Raw genomic sequence first — 22,726 nt, 5'->3', positions numbered from 1 at the left:
TTCGAAGTAGACGGGCTTCTAGATGTGGGATTTCATTAGTAATTCTTTCCGGTCTGTGGCTTGTCACTTGAGTCTGAATTTCATATTTCCGTATGTGGAAAGAAGTATAAATATCTTCATATACCAGACGCTCGCTAATTAGTACCACATGTTCAGAATTGTAACCTTCTCATGGCATATAGGCTACGTTTTTTTTCTCAACGCAAGTTCGCCACTAACCGTAGTATCACCTAAAATTTGCCCCTTTTTTTTAATGCATTTACTCTCGTGAACTTTTGATTTTTGCTACAAATTCCAAAAAAAAAAAAAAAATCTCATGTTTTTTTTAATAGATTTTGACAAAAAAAAAAAAAAAAAAATTGTGACAAGACCTTTTCAAGCTCTGTTTGAAAGTCATTTAAATTTTAAAAATGAATAAATAAATAAATAAATATATATATAAAATTTAAAAAATAAAAAAAAATAAAATATTTTGTTTGAAGAGTATAGGAATTAAGATATGGAAGAACAATTTTAGGGTGCGATACGGTGTTTCCATTTCTTCCATTTTCTTTCGTTTCGTTTCCCGCGCCCACAACCGCGGAGTGAGACTGAGAAAGCGACTGATTTTTTATCGTGCAATCTCATCTTCCCACCGTCGCCGGCACCGGCAACGGCGCACCGGTACCGTCACGTCACCATCACCATCACCTGACTCCCTCACTGGGCTTTGTTGATCAACGGACTTTTATTTTGTTTTCACTCTGAACTTGTGTCTGCGGTTTCCATTTTCCGGCCATCCAGGAACAAAATTAACCAAACGAGAACAAGACCCTCTTTCCGAATCCCAATCATCCACCGCCATGGATTCCCTTCTCAACTTGCTTCCCACTTTCTTATCCTAATTCCACTTCCACACCCCGTCTCCGGTCAATGACTTCGATGGCGCTTACGAAGACACAACTATTGGCCCGCTGGCGAAGCATCGAGGAAGAAGACGATACCGGCCATGGCTCACACCTACAACCTCATCGTTTTAACCAGCTTAAAGAGGAATGGTATGTCTTTGCCTCTCATCCACCTGCCCAACTCTGCCTTTCCTCTTTAACTCACTGCAAATGTTGCTAGAACAGGACTCTAATTATCCCATTGACATTTTTGCGGCATCATTATTATTAAGTTACATATTGCAATTTTGCTATTTTCTGTGTTTTCTCAAGTTTAGAATGTTTCGCGTCTTTTCAAGTTAAGTTGCTCTACTTTGTTCTTGTTCTGTCAGGTTCGCAGATGCCTTCACTTTTTTGATTAGTTTGCCCCAAGACAATCACATTTGGTGTGGCTCTTGGGAAGTAATGGGGCCTCTTCTGGAAACATTTTACAATTATTTCAAAGATGAAAGCCATGACTCTCCTCTCAGGCGCCTATGGAAGAGGATCTCTATGGAGATGCAGCACTGTATACAGTGCATCTGCCAGCATCATGAAGCCAAAGATATGTATAGTTTGGAGTACGAGTTGAGTTCTATTGGACCCCTTCTTGATGTATTGAGAAGACTTGACGAGGAAAGGGTCACTCAGTACTTGAGAAATATCAATCACAGAATATCCCAGAATGAATATGATGCTGCACAGGATAATACTGAAGTTGTCAGTATCGTATATGAGGTTTGTCCATTTCTGGCCCCATCCCCATCCCCACCCTCTATTACCTATTTTTCTAACACACATCTCAGTGATAGCTTCTCACTTTCAATATTTTCCTTGTTACTTCTGACTTGATATACAATTTCAAATGCTGATACATTTTTAGGGAGAAATAGCAAAATTTTGTAGGCAGATTGAGAGATTTTAAGAAGAGGTTTGAGAGGTAGCCAGGTTTAATACATCCTTATGGGCGTTTGTTATCTGATCATTTTGTAATTATGAGCTTCGTTTAATTCATTTGTCTATTTGGACTCTTTTTTTGTAGATTTTTTTTATGCCCTTGTGCATTCGTTCATATCTATTAATGAAAGTTTGGTTGCTTACAAAAAAAAAAAAATGCTGATATATTTTTTGGATTTAATCTTTGGTTTCATGAATTGTTTGGCTGGTTGAGAAGGCATTCTGTAAATGGTATCTACTGACGGTTTCTTGTGTCCATTGCAAATTTACATGGTGTGGGTATTGGAGGATGCTGAAGACTCTTGTTATCTTCTCTATCACCTTCATTTGCTAAGGTTTCTTTGCGATAATGTTTGCTACATAAAGATTCTTGTCGAGACATCTAAGGAATATCTATACTTGTTTCATATTGTATCATTACTACATGGATACATGCTGTTGTAATCGTTTCTCGTTGTAATATTTGCAAATGTATGATTGGAAAGTTGCAATCCTTCCACAATATTATGCAGTCGTATCCACACGTGTAGTGACTGCACAAGTTTTGGTCTTATTAACAGGTTCTGATGTTTCCTGTCCTTCTGGAGGATCAATTGCTGTTCACTGAATTTGGGAAGTTTATCGAATCTGTAGATGATATTCATGAACTTGCTTTGGATGGTCAGCAACAGTTTCCGGTACTAAAGAGGAATACCTAATGATTTTGTCCTTTGTTTTTTTAACAAGAAATATTCTCTTTATGATTCTTATTTTGTGCACATTGTCTGTCAGGGTGTGTATACCCTATTCTTTTTCAGTAGAAGAGTGCGTTCTGTAGGACATCGCTTATCTGCAGCAATGGGTAAACTGAGGTACCTTTCACCAAGACTTAGTCATCCATCTGTTTAACCGTGTGAAATCTATTACCAATCCTATTATTTTGTTGATGATTACTACTGCATTCGGTAAAAACCTAATATCAGTTATTGTTGTTTATTGATGTTAGAGTAGAGTACTTCATCCAAACATGAAAGATTTTGTACAGTGAGCACAATTCATAAATCTTCATCTTGCGATCTGTGTTAACATGAGTTTGTTGGTCTTGCTCCTGCTGCAAGCAAAGTTGACCCAAAAGATCGCTCTGATACCAAATTGGAGTAGCTTAAGGGACAAAGGAGAGTTTTTCCACAAAAAGTTTGATTATTAAAGCATCTTTATTATGACTGAAGTGTAATGGGTGCAAGAGAGTAATTCCCTATTTATAGAGAATTTAAAGTAAATTAAGAACTAAAATCTAGAAAGGAAATTTGAAAACATTAACCAAGGAATTACTAAAGATGAACTACTAATCAAGAGAGCTGCAAGGCTGAAGATAGAAGCTTTTTCTAGAGAAAATCAATCATATTAAGATGGCCATTAAGCACGATCCATGCCAAGACACTGAATTTTCTCAACTCATAAAAATCAATCATATTAAGGTGGCCATTAAGATATTATTTTATATTACATAAAGACTAATTTATATAGGGGAGGAAACAAGACATAGACCTACACAAAACTTTTCGATAATGTTGTTTACCAAGCTATATCTTGGTGTAAACTGTCTCATATTTTTACTTCCTATAGTTATACCTCCCTCATTGCAAATTGGGAAGGTATTTTGTAAACATCATGGATTATACATCCCTCTTGTAAATTTCACTCATCAATGAAATTGTCTCTTATAAAAAAAAAAAAAAAAAGGGGGGGGGGGGGGGGGGGGGGAGGAAACAAGACGTTTTTAAACTTATTTCTCATCATTATCCTTTTTTTTTTTTTTTTCTTTTTGTATCTTACAAATCCGTGCGCGAACTTGAAGTATCAGCGCATGTTATCCTTTGTTTCTTAGCACTCAAAATGCAGGACTAAGACTTTTTGAATATGTTCTCCTGGTTGTAGGATGGCGACAGATTTGGAACCTTTGCAGCCTTTGCTTAAGAAATTTATAAGTTTTCTGGAAACAGAAGTTCTGCCATCAACTTCTCAGATTCTAAGGCCAAGAGTACAGCTAGACCGTTTATCTGTATGGCTTGGGATCAAGTCATTGTAGGAAGTGGTTGCTAAACCTTTGATATAATTATGATATTTTTTTTCCTCTTTTGCTTCTTATATACTTTTTTTTTTTTTTTGAAGGCTTGGATTCTTGGAGCCTCCTGCCTTTGAAGAAGGGATATTGGAGCGTTATCCCATTTTTCTTGACATTGTACTTAATCATATAAGTAGCGATTCACTTGAATTCTCTCATGCAGTTTCATGCTTAAGACTACTCTTTGAGATGCTTGGTCAGTGCCATTTTTTCACTGTTTTCATTTGTGCGTGAGTTTGCAGTAAATTGTACAGGTTTTAACAATTTTTCTTAACAAATGTCCTTTAAGGCTGTAAGCTTTGGTTGAGGTCTACATTATCTCCCAGTGTGATGCGCAACACTTTATTGGGTCAGTGCTTCCACACTCGAAATGAGAAAAGTCATAAAGATATTTTTGATCTTTTTCTGCCGTTTTTGCGGGCAAGTATTTGGGGCCTTTGGCTAAGTTTATTTGACCTTCATTTTTATTTTTGTTGCTATTGATATATCTTTTTATTTTTATTTTATTCTTTTTACAATTTAGTTCATTCTCATTACTGACCTTAAATGTGCTATGCATCCAGTCTCTCGAGGCATTGCAAGATGGGGAACATGAAAAGCAACGTAGGCATTTTCTTTATTTCCTTCTTCATCAAGTGCCAGTTAGCAGTAATTTTAGTGTCCTAACCAGGCAGAAGGCTTGTCAGGTTGGTTTTTTTCTCCCCCATGAATGGTCATACTAATTTCTTTATTCAACAATTCAGAATTGTGTTTCACATGCACATATTAATATTTTTTGGTTGTATGTATATGTATTTATGAATGTAAATTTATTGCTAGACTTTATTTTCAGATAGCTCTTCAAATTGTTCATCGAGGTTATAAGATGAATCCACCATGCCCCCCTTTTGAGTGCGCACATATGTGGTGAGTTAGCCTCGTTCTAACTTTGATTTAAAATGTGGACTATATATTTTTCTCTCCCATTCGATCTGAACTATCTGATATCTATGTTCCCTGCTATGTAAATTTATGCATTTGGGTCATAAGCCTAAGCTTAAATTTCTACATGCAAAGCAGAGGAAGACGCATGAAAATACCAAGAAAATGGGGGAATGAACAAATCATGGGGAAAGTGCCAGCTTAATATTAGACTGCATGTAATTGATTTGTAGGGTGAATTTTTGTGGGTGCACAAGCACTATGATAGGGACCATGAAGTTAGTTTGGAGGTGTGATTAGAAATAAGAAGATTGAGAGAGAATTTTCAAGCCACATTATTCAAAAGGCGGAAGACTCACCCTAATACAAGCCACATTATCCAACCTCCCCACTTACCACTTGTCTCTATTTGAAATGCCACAAAAAGTGGCCGCAAATATAGAAAGATTATTCAGAAACTACTTGTGGAAAGATGACCCATACCTTGTTCGATGGAATATTATAAACCTCCCAACAGAAAAGGGAGGCCTCGGTCTTCTCTCGGTAAGGAAGAAGAACAAAGCTCTTCTTGCCAAATGGATATGGAGATATCATCATGAAGAAAAGGCCTTGTGGAGAAATCTTATAAAGGCTAAATATACTCCTACATGAAACAAAAATCACCCCCTCCATCTTCTACAAAAGGGCCTTGGGAGTACATAAAGGAACATCAAAACTTCATCACCAACCGAACTTGCTATAAGGTGGGTGATGGAGGAAACACATCATTTTGGACCGACCCATGGATTGAAAACACCACACTAGCCTTGAGGTATCCACTTCTATACAGGCTCTCTCATAGCAAAAAATCCATGTACAGGCTCTCTCATAGCAAAAAAGCCACGATTAAAGAAACGTAGAATGTTGTCAACAAATTTTGGGACCTAAAGCTTGGTAGGAATTTAAGGGATAATGAAGCAACAGAATAGGCCGAATTAAGCCTTGAACTTGCCCCTGTGGGATTGTTAAACAAAGCAGACTCACTGACTTGGTTCCTTGGCGTTGACGGGGTCTTTTCTACAAAATCCTTGATGATGGACATGGGGAAAAAAGTAGAAGCAATAAATTCCACGCTAGCAAAGACAATATGGAAAGGACATCAGCCTAAAAAGGTGAAGTTCTTCCTTTCGGAAATAGCGCATAAAGCCATTAGCACAAGTGAAAATCTTCAAAAAAGAATGTCTTACACCACTCTTTCTCCAAATTGGTGTCAATTATGCAAGAAAGAAAATGAATCACAAAGCCACTTGTTTATGCGATGCACATACGCTTAGAATTTATGGACAACGATTCTCAATATATTCGGATGACATCTCACATTTCCTAGGGAGGTATAGAATCTTTTTGATATGGCCTTAATGTACCACCCTTTCAAGTATACAAAAACCCTACTTTGAAAAAAACCTCATCATGACTTTCTTTTGGAATTTGTGGAAAGAAAGAAATAAGAGAATATTTGCAGAAAAGGCATAGACCTTCACAAAACTTTTTGACAATTTTGTTTACCAAGCTATATCTTGATGTAAACTGTCTAATATTTTTACTTTCTATAGTTATACCTCCCTCATTGTAAATTGAGAATGTCGTAAACACCGTGGATAATACATCCCTTTTGTAAACTTCAATCCTCAATGAAATTGTCTCTTATCACCAAAAAAAAAAAAAAAAAAAAAAAAAAAAAAAAAAAAGGGATGTATACCTATGGTTTTAACTTTGAAGATTGCGAGTGAGCTTACCTATGGTTTTATATTTTGCTTTTAGCCTCATATTGGTGTACTAAATTAATTAATTAATTAATTATCGTTTGCAATTATGTTATAAACACTAGCCACTAGAGAATTAACTCCTAAGCTTTTTGGTATTCTTTTATTTCATTTATCAATCAAATTTCTTTTTATATATTAAAGGTAGAGAGAGAAAGACAGGGTGGGCAGGAAGAATTGGCTTTGTCCCGCTCACCTCTGGTCTGTGAACAATTAAGATATCTTTTGCTTCCTCTGATAGAAGCAAACTTGTAAACCTTTTGTATTTGATTAAAGAATTTGAGCAAGATGGTAGTTTTTGGCAATTATGTCTACCTTCAGAATCTTGAAGGGGTGGCTAATCCTTAGAGTTGTAAGTTATGTGATCTGGCATGTATTCATTTAGATATGCTGTTCAAAGATGTTGCCAATTTACTTTGTTTAGGATTGCTTTCCATATACTGTCCTTATTTTACTCTCAAACAAAGGAATAATCTTGGTTGTAGATAGTTGCTCTAATGTTTTTGGCACCTTGTCATACTTTATTTTTGCTGGATAGGTCTTTTGTATTGATGAGACGTATTACACATAGGATTCATCTTGCTTGCAGATAGTTGCTGTAGTGTTTTTGGCACCTTGTCATATTTAATAATCTGTGTTGGCTATAGGTCTGTTGTATTGATGAGACGTATTAGAACAGTTACCTATGTGTGTTCTTATACACACACATACCGTATGGTACTCCCTTTCCAACTCTTTTGTTGATTTCTCGTTACAGTACTTATGTATTAATTGGAATGCTTTTATCTTTCCATTGTAATTTTGTGTTTCTATTTTGCTTTCATTTATTGTCTTCCACTCCATTTTGAAGTTTTATCATCTGAGCATTAGTCTCTTTTCGTTATATCAATAAGAAGTTGCCCCTCGTTCAAATATATATGTGTGTGCGCCCATGCATGCATACATGTCTACCCCACTTGATTCCTATTGTAAGTACGTTCTTCAATAATTTGAATTTGGTCTTTGAAAATCTTAGTGATATCTGTAAGGTTGCAGACACGAGGCTTAGTTTGGACAAATTATGAGGAGCCAACCGAAGTGTATAAGATTCAAATCCTGGTCAGTGTTGGTCCAAGGAGGCTGGCACATGTACTTAGTAGGGGAAATTAATTGATAGTTGTTATAGCATTTAACTTAACTATTAGATTGTGTAGCCGACAAAGAAATTACATGACGACAGATTTGATTGATCACTATTTAATGTAATATAGATGTTATTCTTCAAGTCACTATTAGATTGTGTGACTCGTGTTGTCATTTTTTCATTGACCAGGGGCCCTTCTCTTGTGTCATCACTGAAGGATTCTTCTCTTCACAGCTCACTGAGGCAACCGGCATTTGAGCTTATACAATCTATTATAGTATCAGATGCTGCTGCATTGATACATTCAATGCTGGATAGTTGTATAGTACCGCTTTCCAGTGAAAGTAACATGAACCATAACTTCGATGTTGCTGAAGATGAGAATGTACTTATTTTTGCTCCCAATGAAATGGATGATGATTGTTGGGGTGGATTCAGTCTGCAGAGCAATATAATTTCGACAGAATTTAAACAGTGGATGTGCATTCCTATGTTATGGATTGATGTTCTGGTTGATATTGACCCCTTGGTTCTGCCAGTATCGTTTTCGAAAGCCATATTCTGGGCTCGATCACGTTTTTCTATGGTAGAATCTGAAATCACTTCTGAAGGTGAACTTCCACTGAGAACTTGGATATCGTCTTCTTTCGAAATCTCCAGTTCACTGGGATGGAAGGTGCCAACTGGTTCAGATGACGGTGGGGATGGGAAAGAGTCAAAAAACTCACTAAAAGTGTGCACAATGTTGCTTCCTTTATTAAAAACATTTAACAGGTTTTGGCATTCATCTACGTGTAAAATTTATTTTGAGCTGTTCAGAGTTACTTTTTAAAATTAGTTCTATTCTGCAGCGCTTCTAGTACGTTTGTGCTTTATCTAATTGGTGACAGATTCTATAATACTTGGTTCATTTTAGTTTACTGTTTCAGGTTGACTGCCCATTTCTTAGTTCTGTTTGGGCAAGGAGAGCTGAGGAAGCAGTGGACTTGGGAGCCTAGAATGGGGGAAAGTCTGATCCTTTCACTTTATGATTGTAGTGATGTAATGTATTACCTTTTTCTTTTGTTCCCTTTTTAAAAATGATTCTAAGTCTTCTGTTTATCCTTTTCCGTTTCATTTTTATTCTTATCCAAAAAGTGCACAAATATGGATATGTTGTTTTTATTCAGAATGTCAGGCAGTTTGGAAAGCATGTCTTGGAACAAATTTCAAACACAAAGGGTCTCTCTTGTGGTTTGGAGTTTCTTTGTTCTTCCGAGGACTCATTATCTGCCGTCTTTCTGGGCATGAGACATGCTTTGAAACTGGTAATTGTAACTCTAATGTGAGCTAGGTTATAATTTATAGGTATTATTTAATTTAAATCTATTTGTATTCTCTTTCTCATTGATACTTAAATTTGCATCTGTATTTCTTATTGGAATAAAACTTCAGTTAATTATGTAGCCAAATTTGCTGTTCAAAATTTTCCAAATTTACTAGCAGTATCTCTCGGTTATTATTTAATTTAAATCTATTTGTATTCTCTTTCTCATTGATACTTAAATTTGCATCTGTATTTCTTATTGGAATAAAACTTTAGTTAATTATGTAGCCAAATTCGCTGTTCAAAGTTCGCCAAATTTACTAGCACTATCTCTCTAACATGCATGTGTGTCATACATCCTAATTTTTTTATATACATGGATATTGCTTTTTCTGCATTCTCTTTGCTCCTTTAATCAAGTACGTTTTCTACATTGCTTATGTTGTCTCAGGGTGCTGGATCCCTATTTAGTGTGCTATAGGATTTGATAAGATTGTCATTGTGGTATTATTAGGGATATACTTGTAGCTAATAGCAATGTTTGTTAGAGTGGGGCGGTTGCAAATAAGATAATTTAGGACTAGGAGGAACTAAGCAGATTTTGAGGAATAAATTTTCAAGCTCCTCATAGGGCTTAAAATGTTGTAATTTTCCTTTCTTTAGGAACTTTTTCTATTAATTTCTCCCTCAAAATGATTGAGAGATTTTGTTTTGACAAGATTGAAGAAGATGGAAGTAAAAAACCTGATTTTATTTTGGCTGTGAGCTGTATCCTCTACCCTTGGGTGGGTAGTCAGTTGAGCGCAAGGGGGAGATGTCTTCAAACAATTTGATTTTCCAGATTTCAGAGTTGGCCATGATGGTTATGTCTCAGTTTCCTTGATTGTTAGCTACGCAAGAAATGAATCCTTTCCTGTCTCGTTGATGCTCAAGGAAGATGATCACTGCAATCTTCTGTTGTTGTTTGTTGAGGAGAGTGATAAGAAGCTGTTGGGTGTAGTGACATAGGTTATGGTCTTTGAGAATCTTACTAATCAGTTGGCCCATCTCTTGGCATTTGGAGAGTCTTACTAATCAATTAGCCCCTTACATCCTTCTTCTGAGGCCAATTCTGATGTAAAGGTCGGAGAAGTATGCTTTCCTTTTCTCGCTTTGTCTCCTACTTTGGAGGCTGTGGGGGATGTGGACTTTTCTTGTCTGTTTAGGCTCCCTTGTCTAGGCCTGGCCTCTTGTAGGGGGAGTGGGGCTTTCTTTCCACCAATGTCTCCCTCTCTTCAGCTCCACCCATCCCATCCCCCCATTTTTGGTTGAGCTATGGTTCTTCCTATGATTTAGCCTTCAGAGGGGAGTGTTCTAGTTCTTTCTCCTTCCACCTCCGAGTGGTGGTTCCTCAGTAGGTTGCCATCTTTTGACCAATGGAGTAGTTGGTGTGGTGGGGGGAGCAAGGACCTTTACCTTGTCCTAGATGTTCATGTGATCTCCCTACTTTTGCTTTTAATGGAGGGTCTTCAGTTTGGTCTTCTCAAGCCTCAACAAACCTTCAAGTTGTTTCCAGGGAGGATAGTACGTGCACTATAAATTATGAAGGTAGAAAGGCTTCATTTGAATCAGGGGTTCAAGCATTGTCACAATGAAAGTGATATCTTGGAACGTTAGAGGTCAGGGGGAGGAAAAAGCAGAGGTTAGTTAAGGACGTTCTTAATAAGGAGAACCCATATATTATAATTCTGGTGGAAGCAAAGAAAGGTAGCTTTTCCAAGGAGTTGATGAATTTCCGTTGGGGTAGAAGGAAGATCAAGTGGGTCTGTTTAGAGTCGGTGGAGACTACATAGGGCATCTTAATCCTCTGGGATGGGATTTGCTCCATTCTTTGGATGTTGTGAAGGGTGTTTTCGTTTCATTGATGAGTGTGAGCTCTTTGATCCACTTTTAGTGAATGGAAGATATTCCTGTCTAATGTTAGAGCCTTAAGTAGAACCCATAGGTTCTTATTGTCTAAAGGGTTCTCAACAGACGTTAGCCCTAGGTCCTAGAGTTACATTTGATCATTGACCTTTATTTTTGGATTCTGGTTCCCCTAGTTGGGGGCCATGTCATTACCGGTCTGAGAATATGTAGTTGGATCATCCTTCTTTTAAATCCACTCTTCCTTTGTGGTGGCAGGTAAAGGTTCATGGTAGATGGGAAGGGTATCATTTTATGGGTAAATTGAAGACACTTAAAAAGCTCTTAAATCAAGATGGGTGCTTTGTCAACTTGATGTCAATAATGATGATGATATCGAAGAAGTTTATATGCAGACCCCGTCTGCAATGGAGAACAAGTCTAATAAAAGCCTATGCAGGTCGAGAAGGCCATTGTATAGACTAAAAACATCTCCTCGTGGTTCGGTTGACAAATTTTCCATAGCTATGGTTAAAAGTGGTTATTATTAATCTCAGGCTAATCATACCTTGTTCATAAAATCCTCAGATGGAAAAATTGTAACCTTAATTGTGTATGTAGATGATATTATCACTACATGAGATTATCTTAGGGAGATCTATAATTTGAAAACAATTCTTGAAGTATATTCTAGACTTACTAAAGGAGATAGGAAATCTTGTGTGTAAGCCGGCTGCAACCTTTATGGATCTGATTTTATTTCAAAACCAGAGTGAAGAATATATAATTAGCAAGCACATGTATCAAAGACTTGTGGAAAAGTTAATTTACCTGTCACATACCAGACCATACATTGCTTACTCAGTTAGTATTGTTAGTCTGTATATGAATAGTCCAAATGAATATTATCTTAGGGTTGTGAATAGAATTTTAAGATACTTGAAAGGCACTCTAGGTGATGGATTATTGTTGAAAAATTCTAGAATGGTTGAACTCTATACTAATGCCAGTTTGGCTGGAGAATTAATTGACCAAAGCTATACATCTGAATATTGCTCTTATGTTTGGGGAAATTTTTGGAGAAGCAAAAAGCAAATAATTGTTGCAAGTAATGTAGAAGCTGAATATTGAGCCCTAGTTTTGGAAATTTGTAAAGGTATGTGGACTAAAAAGCTTTTGAAAGAACTAAAGAGAGAAACCCTGTGTTCATTCAAAATATTTTGTGATAATCAGGCATTAATCAATAACAAGAAATCTTATTCATCATGATAGAACGAACCACTAAAGATAAATTGTCATTTCATATATCGAGAAGTTCAACAATAGCACAATGAGGCTAAACTATGTTCTATCTCGCCGTCAAACTGCTGACATTATCACCAAAACGTTACTGATGACAAACTTTGATAAATTCAGTTCCAAGTTTGACTTGCATTCGATATACAACCCAACTTTGAGTATTTTAATGTTTTTATTGTTCTTTATCTGTGAGTATTTTTCAATATCCTTTCCTCTTATAATTAGTTTCCTTGCTGAAACTTTTCATGTCTAATATTTACCCATTATTGGGTTCTTTGAGAAAAAAAGAAAAAGAATTACTCCAATAACAACACCAAGAATTGGGAAGGAATTGGTATCATGCAAATACTGTACCTTGACCTCAGCTATTAGGTGTGTTTCATGGGGAGAATAATGATGCAGTTGGGATAAGTTGGTTACTATGGTGTTATCAGGGCATGGTAACAATTAGCTGGTAGGTTTGTTAGATGAGTGATTATAAATAGAGCAAGTTAAGAGGACTTCGATTAAATAGAATTTTGGGAGAGTCTAGACCTCTTGAATTGCTTGGAACCTTACAATTTTCCTTATTTTCTTTTTGTCGATAAGACACAGAGAGAGCTTACTCAAAGGGGAAATTTTCCTTCCTTATATCAACAGCGTTTTCTATTAATTTCCTTCAATTTCTGCTCCCAGTATGTTGTGTCAGTTGTTTTTATTATAAAGCCATTTGATAATTTTTCTTCCCTTTGTTTGGTCGTAGCTAGATAATTGTTGATTACCGAGAGTCTATCATCAACGTATCAAAAGAATTTCATTTAACCTCAATTAATACAGAACATATCATAGGGATGTGATTTAGTACCTAAACCCCGAAAATGTTTTAAGTTCGAAAATAATTGAATTGCCCAATAATAAATACTCGGTTCTTGCAGTATTTGGGCTGATCAGACTTTTGTACTTTTAATTTGGTTTTTGAAACTCTGATTGTGATGTTGGAGGCCTTTATTCCATCCCATTTGTGATCGTTCTTATGCAATTTCATTTCTACTGTCTAGGTTCAAATGGATTCTATCCTTGTGAAATTCCAGAATCTGCATCATTTGTTTTTCATACTTCGTAAGCTACTCCAGGAAGGTGATTCACCTCATTCAGCTTTGCCAGGAAATTCATCCAATCATACGGATGTCACAAATACCTCTTCTCAAGGGGGATTTCTTAGACAGCCAGTTTTTGATACACCCATGCTGAACTTGGGCAAACAAACTTCAAAAGTTAATTCGAAAGTGCTCCAACAGTTCAGTTCTTTACTATCCAAAGCAGCGTGGCCTTCTATTTGGAGGCTATTGGTTGAAGGCAAGGCATTTCTCGATTACAGTTTTTGTCAAGTATGTCCAATCTACACTTTTTAAGATGATAACTGCTCATCTGTTCGTTTCGTTTTTAGCCTGCAATATTATGAGCTTCGTACCTCTTTCAAAGACAAATGTCTTGATTGTTTTCTTGTTCTATTTTGTGTCCAAATGGAGTGCTTTTGGGATTAAGAGGCTTGTTTGATTGTCAAAGATTATTCGGTTAATTTTTCTGTAAATCTGAGAAAATATTTTCTTCTATGATAATTTAATGCGGCTTTCTAGATTTTTGTTATTTTTAATTTATAGGTTATAAAAACAATGTAAAAGATAATGTAGTTTAAAATATTGATATGTTTTAAAAGAAATATAATGTTTTCATTTGATGAAATGAAGAAGTACACAAGTATTAGCTTGCTAAGAACATTAAACAAACAAGGCACAGACTAGATTACTAGATTCTCAGCCCAATCATGCTTGGAAAAACTTAACTACAAAGCTAATAAATAAATAAATAAGGCACTTCTATAAGAAGTATAAATTGCCAATTATAAAGATGAGTTTGGATAAGTTGTCGCTTAAAGAGATTTTTCAAGAGACTAATAAATGATTTTTTCCGAGATCATCTCTTTTAGTTTTTGAACAAGACTCAACAATTTTCATGGATAAATGAAAAGAAGCAGTTGCTCAAGGAAACAAACTCTCGAAAGAGTGAAAAACAAAGGAAAGAAAAACAGAATTCTTTAGTGGACAAGTGACTCTATGTTTGGAATAATTCTGAAAATTAACACATTCTTAAGAATTGTTGTAAAAACATACTTCACATCTGCAAAAAAGGAAAAGGGAATGTCAAAAAAGAAGAAAAAGAAAAAAAGAAAAGAAAAACTTCTTTTCCCTCCCAGTTTCATTGATGAGGGAATGGATTCATTAACTCTACTGACCTCTCTGCAATCCCTTTTAAATATTCTTTTGAAAAGAACTTTGAATCTGCAAAAGAAGAAAAAGAAGAAGAAGAATTTTCCCCTCAGTTTCATGGACGAGGAAATGGATTCAGTAAATTCTACAGACCTCTTCACAAACTTCCTCATGTTGGAAAGTTCTTATCTTAATACTTAACTTCTCATAGACTGACAGACTTGTTTACTGATTGCAAAATTGTCTTATCATATTATTCTTTGTTTACAGATGACCTGTGTCCGCTTACTCGAGATCATCCCCATTGTTTATGAACGATTTAACCCATCATTAATGGAACCATCTGGTAACAAAATGGCAGTGAATAATGCATGTGGTTTCAATTGGCTTCATGATCTAATGGACTGGGGAAAGTCATCTCTTAAGGTTGTTCTTACTTACTGGAGACGAGCTGTTATTTCGTTGCTGAACTTCTTTAAGGGATCATGTTGTCTTTCAGCTTCATCAACAATTAGGGATATTGAAAACCTTATATCCTTAGGTGAGGGTTTTTTTCCCCATATAAGAAAGCAAACTGTGCTCTACAAACTTCCTTTTTTTCACACAGAAATGATGTTCTATACCATTCATTATGATAATGTATACCCAATATTGTCACTGATTTTGTTTAACTTTTCTTTAGATGATGCTGTGATGGATGAGTTAACAGAAAAGGTAGCGCACCTCACGATTTTATTATCCAAGAACGAAAAGCACAATATTGCCAAGACCAATTTGGAATCGAGTGCTTTAGTGCTTGAAGACTTCCCCTCTGACCACAAGCTTTCCATCTCAAAGTCAGAGTCTTTTGGTGTAGAGGATGTAGATGTGCCGATGTTGGCCAAGAGGTCAGAGGTGAAGAAGGAAAATACTAGTGAATTGATTGTTCTTTCAGATGATGAAACAAAAGAATATATTTCACCGCCTAGGGCCTTTTTATCTGAATCTGACGTAGGTCAATTGGTTGGTAAATTAGCTCCCATTGATGAAAATGATACACGAGATGATTCTGGGGAAAAAAAGATGTTGGTTACTGAGCCTTCAAAATATGTAGTAGATAGAGACCAAGAAACAAATGATAAAAGTAGCTCTACGCTTGCATTCAAAGAGCAGGCCTCTGGTGATTCAAGAGCCCGACCAACAACGTCATCTGTCTTGAGATCTAAGGAAGTTGATATCAAACCTAGAAAAACGGATTCTGAATGCATTCCAAAAGAACATGTTACTCTAAATGACAGAATTGATTTGAAGGTTTTACCCAATAAAGCAACTGGCTCCAAAAGCAAAAGTCAATCTTGTGAAACCGCAGTTTCTGTAGCAGGTTATGCTCTTTTGAAACAAGTAGTGTCTGATGCTGCCGATGATCCACTGGAAATTGAACTCAATTCTGTCAGAAACCAGAAAACAATTATTTCAAAACCAATCGCCACTGTTCCCAAGCGACGAGTCATCCAACTTAAAACACCTTTTGAGAACAGAGCTGTCAATTTACGTAAGCATATGGTAGGTGCAAAAAGATTTAAACCACCAAGGCTTGACGACTGGTATAAATCTATATTGGAATTAGATTACTTTTCCATGATTGGTTTGACATCTGTAAGTGAAGATAAGAATCAGACTGTTAAACACTTAAAAGAGGTTCCTGTTTGTTTTCAATCATCAGAACAGTATGTGGAAATTTTTCGGCCGTTGATTTTGGAGGAGTTTAAAGCTCAGTTACGCAATTCATTTTTAGAGAGGTCTTCTTGGGATGAGATGTATTTGGGCAGCATTTCTGCACTATCGGTTGAGAGAGTTGATGAATTTCATCTTGTTCGTTTTGCCTATGATGACAACAATTCAGTGGCTTCTAAAAGCTTTGCTGAAAATGACCTCCTCTTGCTTTCTAAAGAGCTTCCGCAAAAATCTCCACAGGGTGCACATATGGTTGGAAAGGTATTCTACGGCACTCTGGAATTCTTTTTATTTATTAAATTGGAGAGAATAATAAATTATGTGATGTAGCTTCTTAGTGTTTATTGTAGCATCGTAGTGTTTCTTGTGGTAAGAAGAAGAATAATAATATTGGGTGTTCTTTTAGTTTCTTTACCCATTGTCCTGTATGGTTTGTTCTCGGTTTAGGATTCTTACCTCATTGTAAAAGGTTGTTATGTTTGTATTGCAAAAGGTTGTTTCTTGGGCATGGGGCGTTAGAGTGTGTGCTTGAGAGGTTTTGAACTCAGCTCTGGGCAGGGGGCTGGGCCTTTGTGCCACTCAGTTCTGCTTGTCTGTTTTCTTATGGTTTAATCTACTCTGGGCCTTTGCATGCATTCTAATTGCTGTCTAGAAGCTGGAAAGCGAGACTAGATAGGATAACTGCTTGAATGGTTCTTGATAGATTATAGAGGAATTGAACTCTGCAATCATTGTTGGAGTATCTGCATCATTTTGTTGATCTTCCTCCTCCCCTTCCTTTTAAACAAGGATTCTAAATGTACCTGTTTGCTTTTCAGGTGGATAGGCGCGAGAGAGATAATAAAAGGAAAATGAATTTGCTCATAATTAGGTTCTATTTATTGAATGGCTCTTCTCGACTACATCAAGCTAGAAAGAACCTAATTGAACGTAGTAAATGGCATGCAAGTCGGATTATGAGCATTACACCTCAATTACGAGAATTTCAGGCACTTTCATCGATCAAGGATATTCCCATAGTTCCAACGATATTAAAGCCCGAAACTACTTCTATTCCTCATGATGAATCCAAAGTAGTTGATCTAAGTAAACTGACCCGACCATTGCAACAGATATTGAAATCATCCTTTAATGTTAGTCAACTCCAAGCAATTGATATTTCCATTGGATCAAGAAATATGAATAATGACATGCCATTATCACTCGTTCAGGGTCCACCAGGTATGTGATATTCAGGATCTGACGTTGAGCAGGTATGATATTCTCTAATTGTTCTTTGTTTTCTGTTAACAGGTACTGGAAAGACGAGAACTATATTGGCCATTGTTAGTGCCTTGCTCGCTTCTGCTTCACCAAGAACTAAACATGCTGCAGCTTCTCTTAATAGAAATTTGAAACAAGACAATGTCTTGCAAGCTGATTCAAGGCCACAGATTAGCCAGACTGTTGCAATTGCAAGGGCATGGCAAAATGCAGCATTGGCTAGACAGTTGAATGAGGACAACCAAAGGAATTTAAAATCAATAGATTGTACCATGAAAAGAAGGGTTCTTATTTGTGCTCAATCCAATGCAGCGGTTGATGAATTGGTATCCAGAATTTCCAATCTAGGTCTTTATGACACTGATGGTAAGATGTACAAGCCATACCTTGTCAGAGTTGGAAATGCTAAGACGGTTCATCCAAATTCACTGCCATTCTTTATTGACACTCTTGTTGATCAGCAGTTGGCTGAAGAGAGAATGAGTTCTAATGATGTGAAAAATGATTTAGGGACGAACTCATCTATGGAACTTCGTAGTAATCTAGAGAAGTTGGTAGATCGTATTAGATATTATGAAGTCGAATGTGCTAACCAGAGGGATGAAAATCCTGATCTCAAAAGTTCTGCGGACAACTCGAAGGGGGATGATGAAAAGATGTCTTTAAAGGAAATAGAATCAATGCTTCGAAAACTATATGAACAAAAGAAGCAAATATATAAAGATATTAGTATAGCACAAGCATTTGAGAAGAAAAATTACGAGGAAGTCAAAGCACTAAAGCACAAATTACGAAAGTCAATACTAAGGGAAGCTGAAATAGTGGTAAGTACTTTAAGTGGCTGTGGTGGAGACCTTTATGCAGTGTGTGCTGAACCGATATTAAGTTGCAAGTTCGGAAGTCCATCAGAAAATACTCTATTTGATGCTGTTGTGATTGATGAAGCTGCTCAAGTAAGTTTGTTTGTCTAGAAGTTAGTTTCTTTTTTCTTTTCATTTTTAGTACAATCTAGAATTTAGTTTTAAGCGGACTGGTTAAGCCTGGTCTTTTTCCTATTCTTTTTTAAACATTCCTTCTTGCTTTAGGCTTTGGAACCTGCTACGTTAATACCTCTTCAGCTTTTAAAATCAAGTGCGGTCAGATGCATAATGGTAAGGAATATTTAACTTATTCACTTTGCAACTTTCCCATTCATTGTTGAGCATCTATATTGAGTCATCAATTTATCATCGAAGGTTGGAGATCCGAAGCAGCTGCCTGCAACTGTTCTTTCTAACGTTGCAAGTAAGTTCTTGTATGAATGCAGTATGTTTGAGCGATTACAAAGGGCTGGGCATCCAGTTGTCATGTTGACAAGACAGGTAAATTAAATTGCACGGTTGTCTTCATCTTTTCATATGCCTCCATATATCACACTTACAATGATAGTCTTTTCCCCCCTTCTTTTTGTATTAGTTCATTATATCAATAAAATAATAGTGTACGTTTTTCATTGAATAAAGAAAAAAGATGACCGCCATATCATTTTTTCTTGAGGAAAATGCTTTAGTTTCATTGATGAATGAAAAGGACAGAAGGGGAGAAAAAAAGAAAAAGAAAAAAAAAAACTCCAACCACCCTTGGTGGATTACAAAAATGATCTCCAGCTAGTGTATTTGGACTACAATCTATAAAAGGATAAAAGGATTTACACAGGATTTTTTTGCCTCTGTAAAAGGATGACCCCGCTAAGGAGAAGAAAACCCTTCGATTATATTTTGCTTGGGCTTTCTTTTGGACTACTGATGCCATACTTACATAAATAGGATGCGTTGTTTTTTTCTTCTTCAATTTTTTGGCTTCAAAATAGATGGTATTGGAGGCATTTAACTGACAATGCCCATATCATTCTCAGTATAGGATGCACCCGGCGATCTGTCATTTTCCTTCTCAGCATTTTTACGATGGAAAATTGCTTAATGGAGATAGGATGTCCGAAAAAATGGCACCGTTTCACGAGACAATAGGTTTGGGACCATATATTTTCTATGACATCATGGACGGTAAGGAGCTTCGAAGTAAAAGTGGTGGTGCATTTTCACTCTATAACGAACACGAGGCTGATGCTGCAGTTGAGCTAGTGAAGTTTTTCAAAGAGAGGTAGTAGATGATTCTTTATTTCATTTCAAATTTTTTTATGTATACTTGGAGAGAGCCTATTGCTTACCGTTTTAAATTTTGATTTTTGATGCATCACAGCCATCCAACTGAGTTCAGCAGAGTAAAAATTGGCATCATAACTCCCTATAAGTGTCAGCTTTCACTTCTGCGGTCCCGTTTCGCACATTCATTGGGAGCTTCTTTGATAGTTGACATGGAATTTAATACCGTGGATGGTTTCCAAGGCCGTGAGGTTGATATACTGATACTGTCCACTGTAAGGGCAGCAGATCCAAATTCTACTTCTGGGAAAAACTCGAGTGGTATCGGGTTTGTTGCTGATGCTAGACGTATGAATGTTGCTCTAACACGAGCGAAGCTCTCTCTTTGGGTATTAGGAAATTCAAGGACTTTGCAAGTAAACCCTGACTGGGGAGCTCTTATGAAGGATGCCAAAGAGAGAAATTTGGTTCTATCAGTAAAAATGCCATATGATTCAACATTCAAAACTGCTACTCCTAGAAATTCTTATCCAGAGGCTATGGCTAATGGTTCAAGAAATCTGAAGACTGACAATGTTAATGCAAGACGCCATGCAAAACGAAGTGGGAAAGAAACCTTCGAAAGGGAAGGGAAAGATATCAATATTAGTCGGGGTAAGAGGAAAGTCGAGCGTGAAAAGTCGAGTAATTTAGATCATTCCGAACGAGGTATCGTTGATAATCATCAGCAGATATCACAGACCTCAAAAAGATTGAAAGGGGCACCTCGGCATGATACCATTGATAGTAATATGGAAGCTTCAGCTCCCATGGTTGAAGGAAGCTCCAATGAGGAACATAATGACAGTAATGCACTAAGTCGATCTGACAGTGGAAAAGAATTGATAGTGAAAAGGAAAAAACAGCGTGAAGCTGTTGATGCTATCCTTTTTTCATCACTAATTCCTTCGAAGAAATCTGAAAAGTCTATGAAGGTTATCTCAGATAAAAAGCCTCATTCACTTCCAAATGTTCGTGGTAACATGAAACCACCAAAGGGAAGAAAAGGCTGATGATTGTCTGTACATTTCAGGTTTAATTATGGAGTACTTCTGGTTGGATATGACATTCTTGCACCTCTTTTTGAAATATAGTTCATTGACCCACCATGTAGGTTCGTGTGGTGTCTTTTGTTTTTGAAATTTAGTTCATTTCTTATAAAAGAAGTAGAAATTGTTTTCGGTTGAAATTTGTCAATCTTATAGGAGGAACGATAAAATTTGATGAATTTAACCAATCTCTTCCGTAAGAAACACGTTCGAAAAGGTTAAGAAGTTTTTAGGTAATTTTCCTTAGTTCTTTGTTTGGAGATAAATAAAAAGATGTACCCGAATCCAAAATCTGAGTCAATCTGGCTGTTTACACTAAGGATTAGAGCTTGCTATCTTTGGTTGAATTTATAGAATCATTCATCTTTAGATTTATGATTCTGCTTTTTTTTTTTTTTTTTTTTTTTTTTTTTTTTTTTTTTTACATATTTGAAAGCGCCTTCAATAGATTTGATGTTTGATGTTATCTTCTCCTTGACGATGTTGAACGTCACATTTCTAGACAACGCCAACCGGATTAACCTTAGAATTTGTCGATCCTTGAGCTTTCACTATTTTGTGTTCGTGGAATCCGGTTTCACCCCAGACAAGGATTGATAAAAATTTTCTTGGCACAAATATCTTCAATTTGCATGTTCTAGAAACGACAATCAGATCCATCTAACTTCTCCATTTCAATCTAGATCTTCTCCATTTCAATCTTTGAGCTTTCCATCTTCATGGACCACAGTGAATATCTCCTAACTTTGATACCAACTATTAAGATCACAAACCTCATATACTCGATCTAGATGAAGAAAACGACAGAGAAAATGTAAGGAGAAATCTCGATTATAGGTTTGCATTGATGGCTTATGGTATGTACCTTTATAGAGAATACAAAGTATTCTAAAAGTCCGTGTTTGAAGTACTACCTAACAAAATATTTATATGGTTCAGTTTTCTATAGATAGTTTTATTATCAAGAGTGGTATATAACCATTTAGTATATATTATCATTTACTATAAGCTTTAAGTATATATTAGGCTCCATAATCTAACACTCTCGGACGGACATGCGCCGAGAAGAGTTCCAGGGCAGGAATTTAGCAGGAAAAGTACCAATGCTATCTTAGCAGATCACCTGTCGTTTGCATTTTCGTGCTACCCTCTATGGTTTTGACCATAATTTGTAGACTTTAAGTATGTTGGTGCTTAACGTGGATGGGGGGTTGTAAAATATTGCGCTTCTATCTAATGTTTTCCTGTTATTCTTGTACTTTTGTTACTGTCCTGAACTGATTCCTATCTTGATGGATATAGTTGGCATAGCAGGTAGCTTACATTGTGGAGGAGATTCATGGTTCCAATTGCGCCAAAACATATGGAAATCTGTCAGAATCCATATGATACTCTATAACTACAAGTTGTCACATGTAGCCTTCAAAATTTAGCTGGCGTCCTGACCAGTGGCTACCTTGAATTACCCTTAAAAGTTTAGATGCACCACTGAATTACCCTTGCTGCTAAAAATCACTAACATTTCTGCTTGTAGATACTGAACGTAGCTCAAGAAAAATCATGGTTTCTAGATATTATGAATGTAAAGTTCATTATAAAATCAATTGGCAATTGTGCAACACTCACTCTCAGTATTGAGTGAGTCAAGTCAATTTCGCATCGCGTCACCTACAGCCGAGCAACGTATGCTCAAGCCTCTAGCCCCGATTTGAGAAGAAAGTTTTAGAAAGAAGAGGGTTAGAAAGCAAGGTTGAGAGAGAGATTGAAAATGGTGTTATATAGTATACAAGCAAAATGCAACAACAGTTCAAGTAGTATATAACTTTTCAGATAGGGAGAATTTGACAACTAGTCACATCCCCTATAGCACGCATTTCATGTTTATCAGACATAGACATGATTTTGCCAAAATGTCATATTCCTAATAAAAGTACAAAGGAAATTATACAACATGAAAACAGTAAAGGAAAGCGA

The 22,726-nt window shown here is 36.4% G+C and overlaps 1 protein-coding gene across 4 annotated transcripts; it reads left to right on the top strand.

The window, feature by feature from the left end:
• The first annotated feature begins 504 nt into the window (after window positions 1-504).
• LOC111806683 (P-loop containing nucleoside triphosphate hydrolases superfamily protein) lies at window positions 505-20,892 on the top strand. 4 transcript variants are annotated; one of them, XM_087128971.1, is made up of 21 exons: window positions 509-1,037; window positions 1,259-1,643; window positions 2,423-2,539; window positions 2,634-2,713; window positions 3,780-3,926; window positions 4,014-4,162; window positions 4,256-4,386; window positions 4,530-4,652; window positions 4,799-4,872; window positions 8,002-8,586; window positions 8,742-8,853; window positions 8,982-9,119; window positions 13,339-13,668; window positions 14,818-15,088; window positions 15,230-16,521; window positions 17,079-17,481; window positions 17,554-18,476; window positions 18,609-18,674; window positions 18,759-18,884; window positions 19,418-19,662; window positions 19,762-20,892. In XM_087128971.1, the coding sequence occupies exons 1-21, from the start codon at window positions 913-915 to the stop codon at window positions 20,714-20,716; spliced, it is 6,777 nt and encodes a 2,258-aa protein (XP_086985097.1). In that variant the 5' UTR covers window positions 509-912; the 3' UTR covers window positions 20,717-20,892. The 4 variants fall into 4 exon arrangements, with proteins under 4 accessions (XP_086985099.1, XP_086985098.1, XP_086985097.1 ...); XM_087128973.1 differs by lacking the exon at window positions 19,762-20,892 and having other exon boundaries at window positions 505-1,037; window positions 19,423-19,628; XM_087128972.1 differs by lacking the exon at window positions 18,609-18,674 and having other exon boundaries at window positions 508-1,037.
• The last annotated feature ends 1,834 nt before the right edge of the window (window positions 20,893-22,726 follow it).

The sequence above is a fragment of the Cucurbita pepo genome, chromosome 12 (assembly GCF_057944985.1).
Source record: "Cucurbita pepo subsp. pepo isolate OVF chromosome 12, ASM5794498v1, whole genome shotgun sequence".
In the NCBI taxonomy this organism is placed as follows: domain Eukaryota; kingdom Viridiplantae; phylum Streptophyta; class Magnoliopsida; order Cucurbitales; family Cucurbitaceae; genus Cucurbita; species Cucurbita pepo.
Note: the sequence above shows the minus strand (reverse complement) of the source record. Positions and strands in the feature narration are given on the sequence as shown.

Coding starts and splice junctions, on each gene's coding strand:
- LOC111806683 (XM_087128971.1), top strand. CDS start 913: ATGACTTCGATGGCGCTTACGAAGACACAACTATTGGCCCGCTGGCGA. Junction 15,089..15,229: donor TGAAAACCTTATATCCTTAG/GTGAGGGTTTTT, acceptor ACTTTTCTTTAG/ATGATGCTGTGATGGATGAG. Junction 19,663..19,761: donor GTGAAGTTTTTCAAAGAGAG/GTAGTAGATGAT, acceptor GATGCATCACAG/CCATCCAACTGAGTTCAGCA.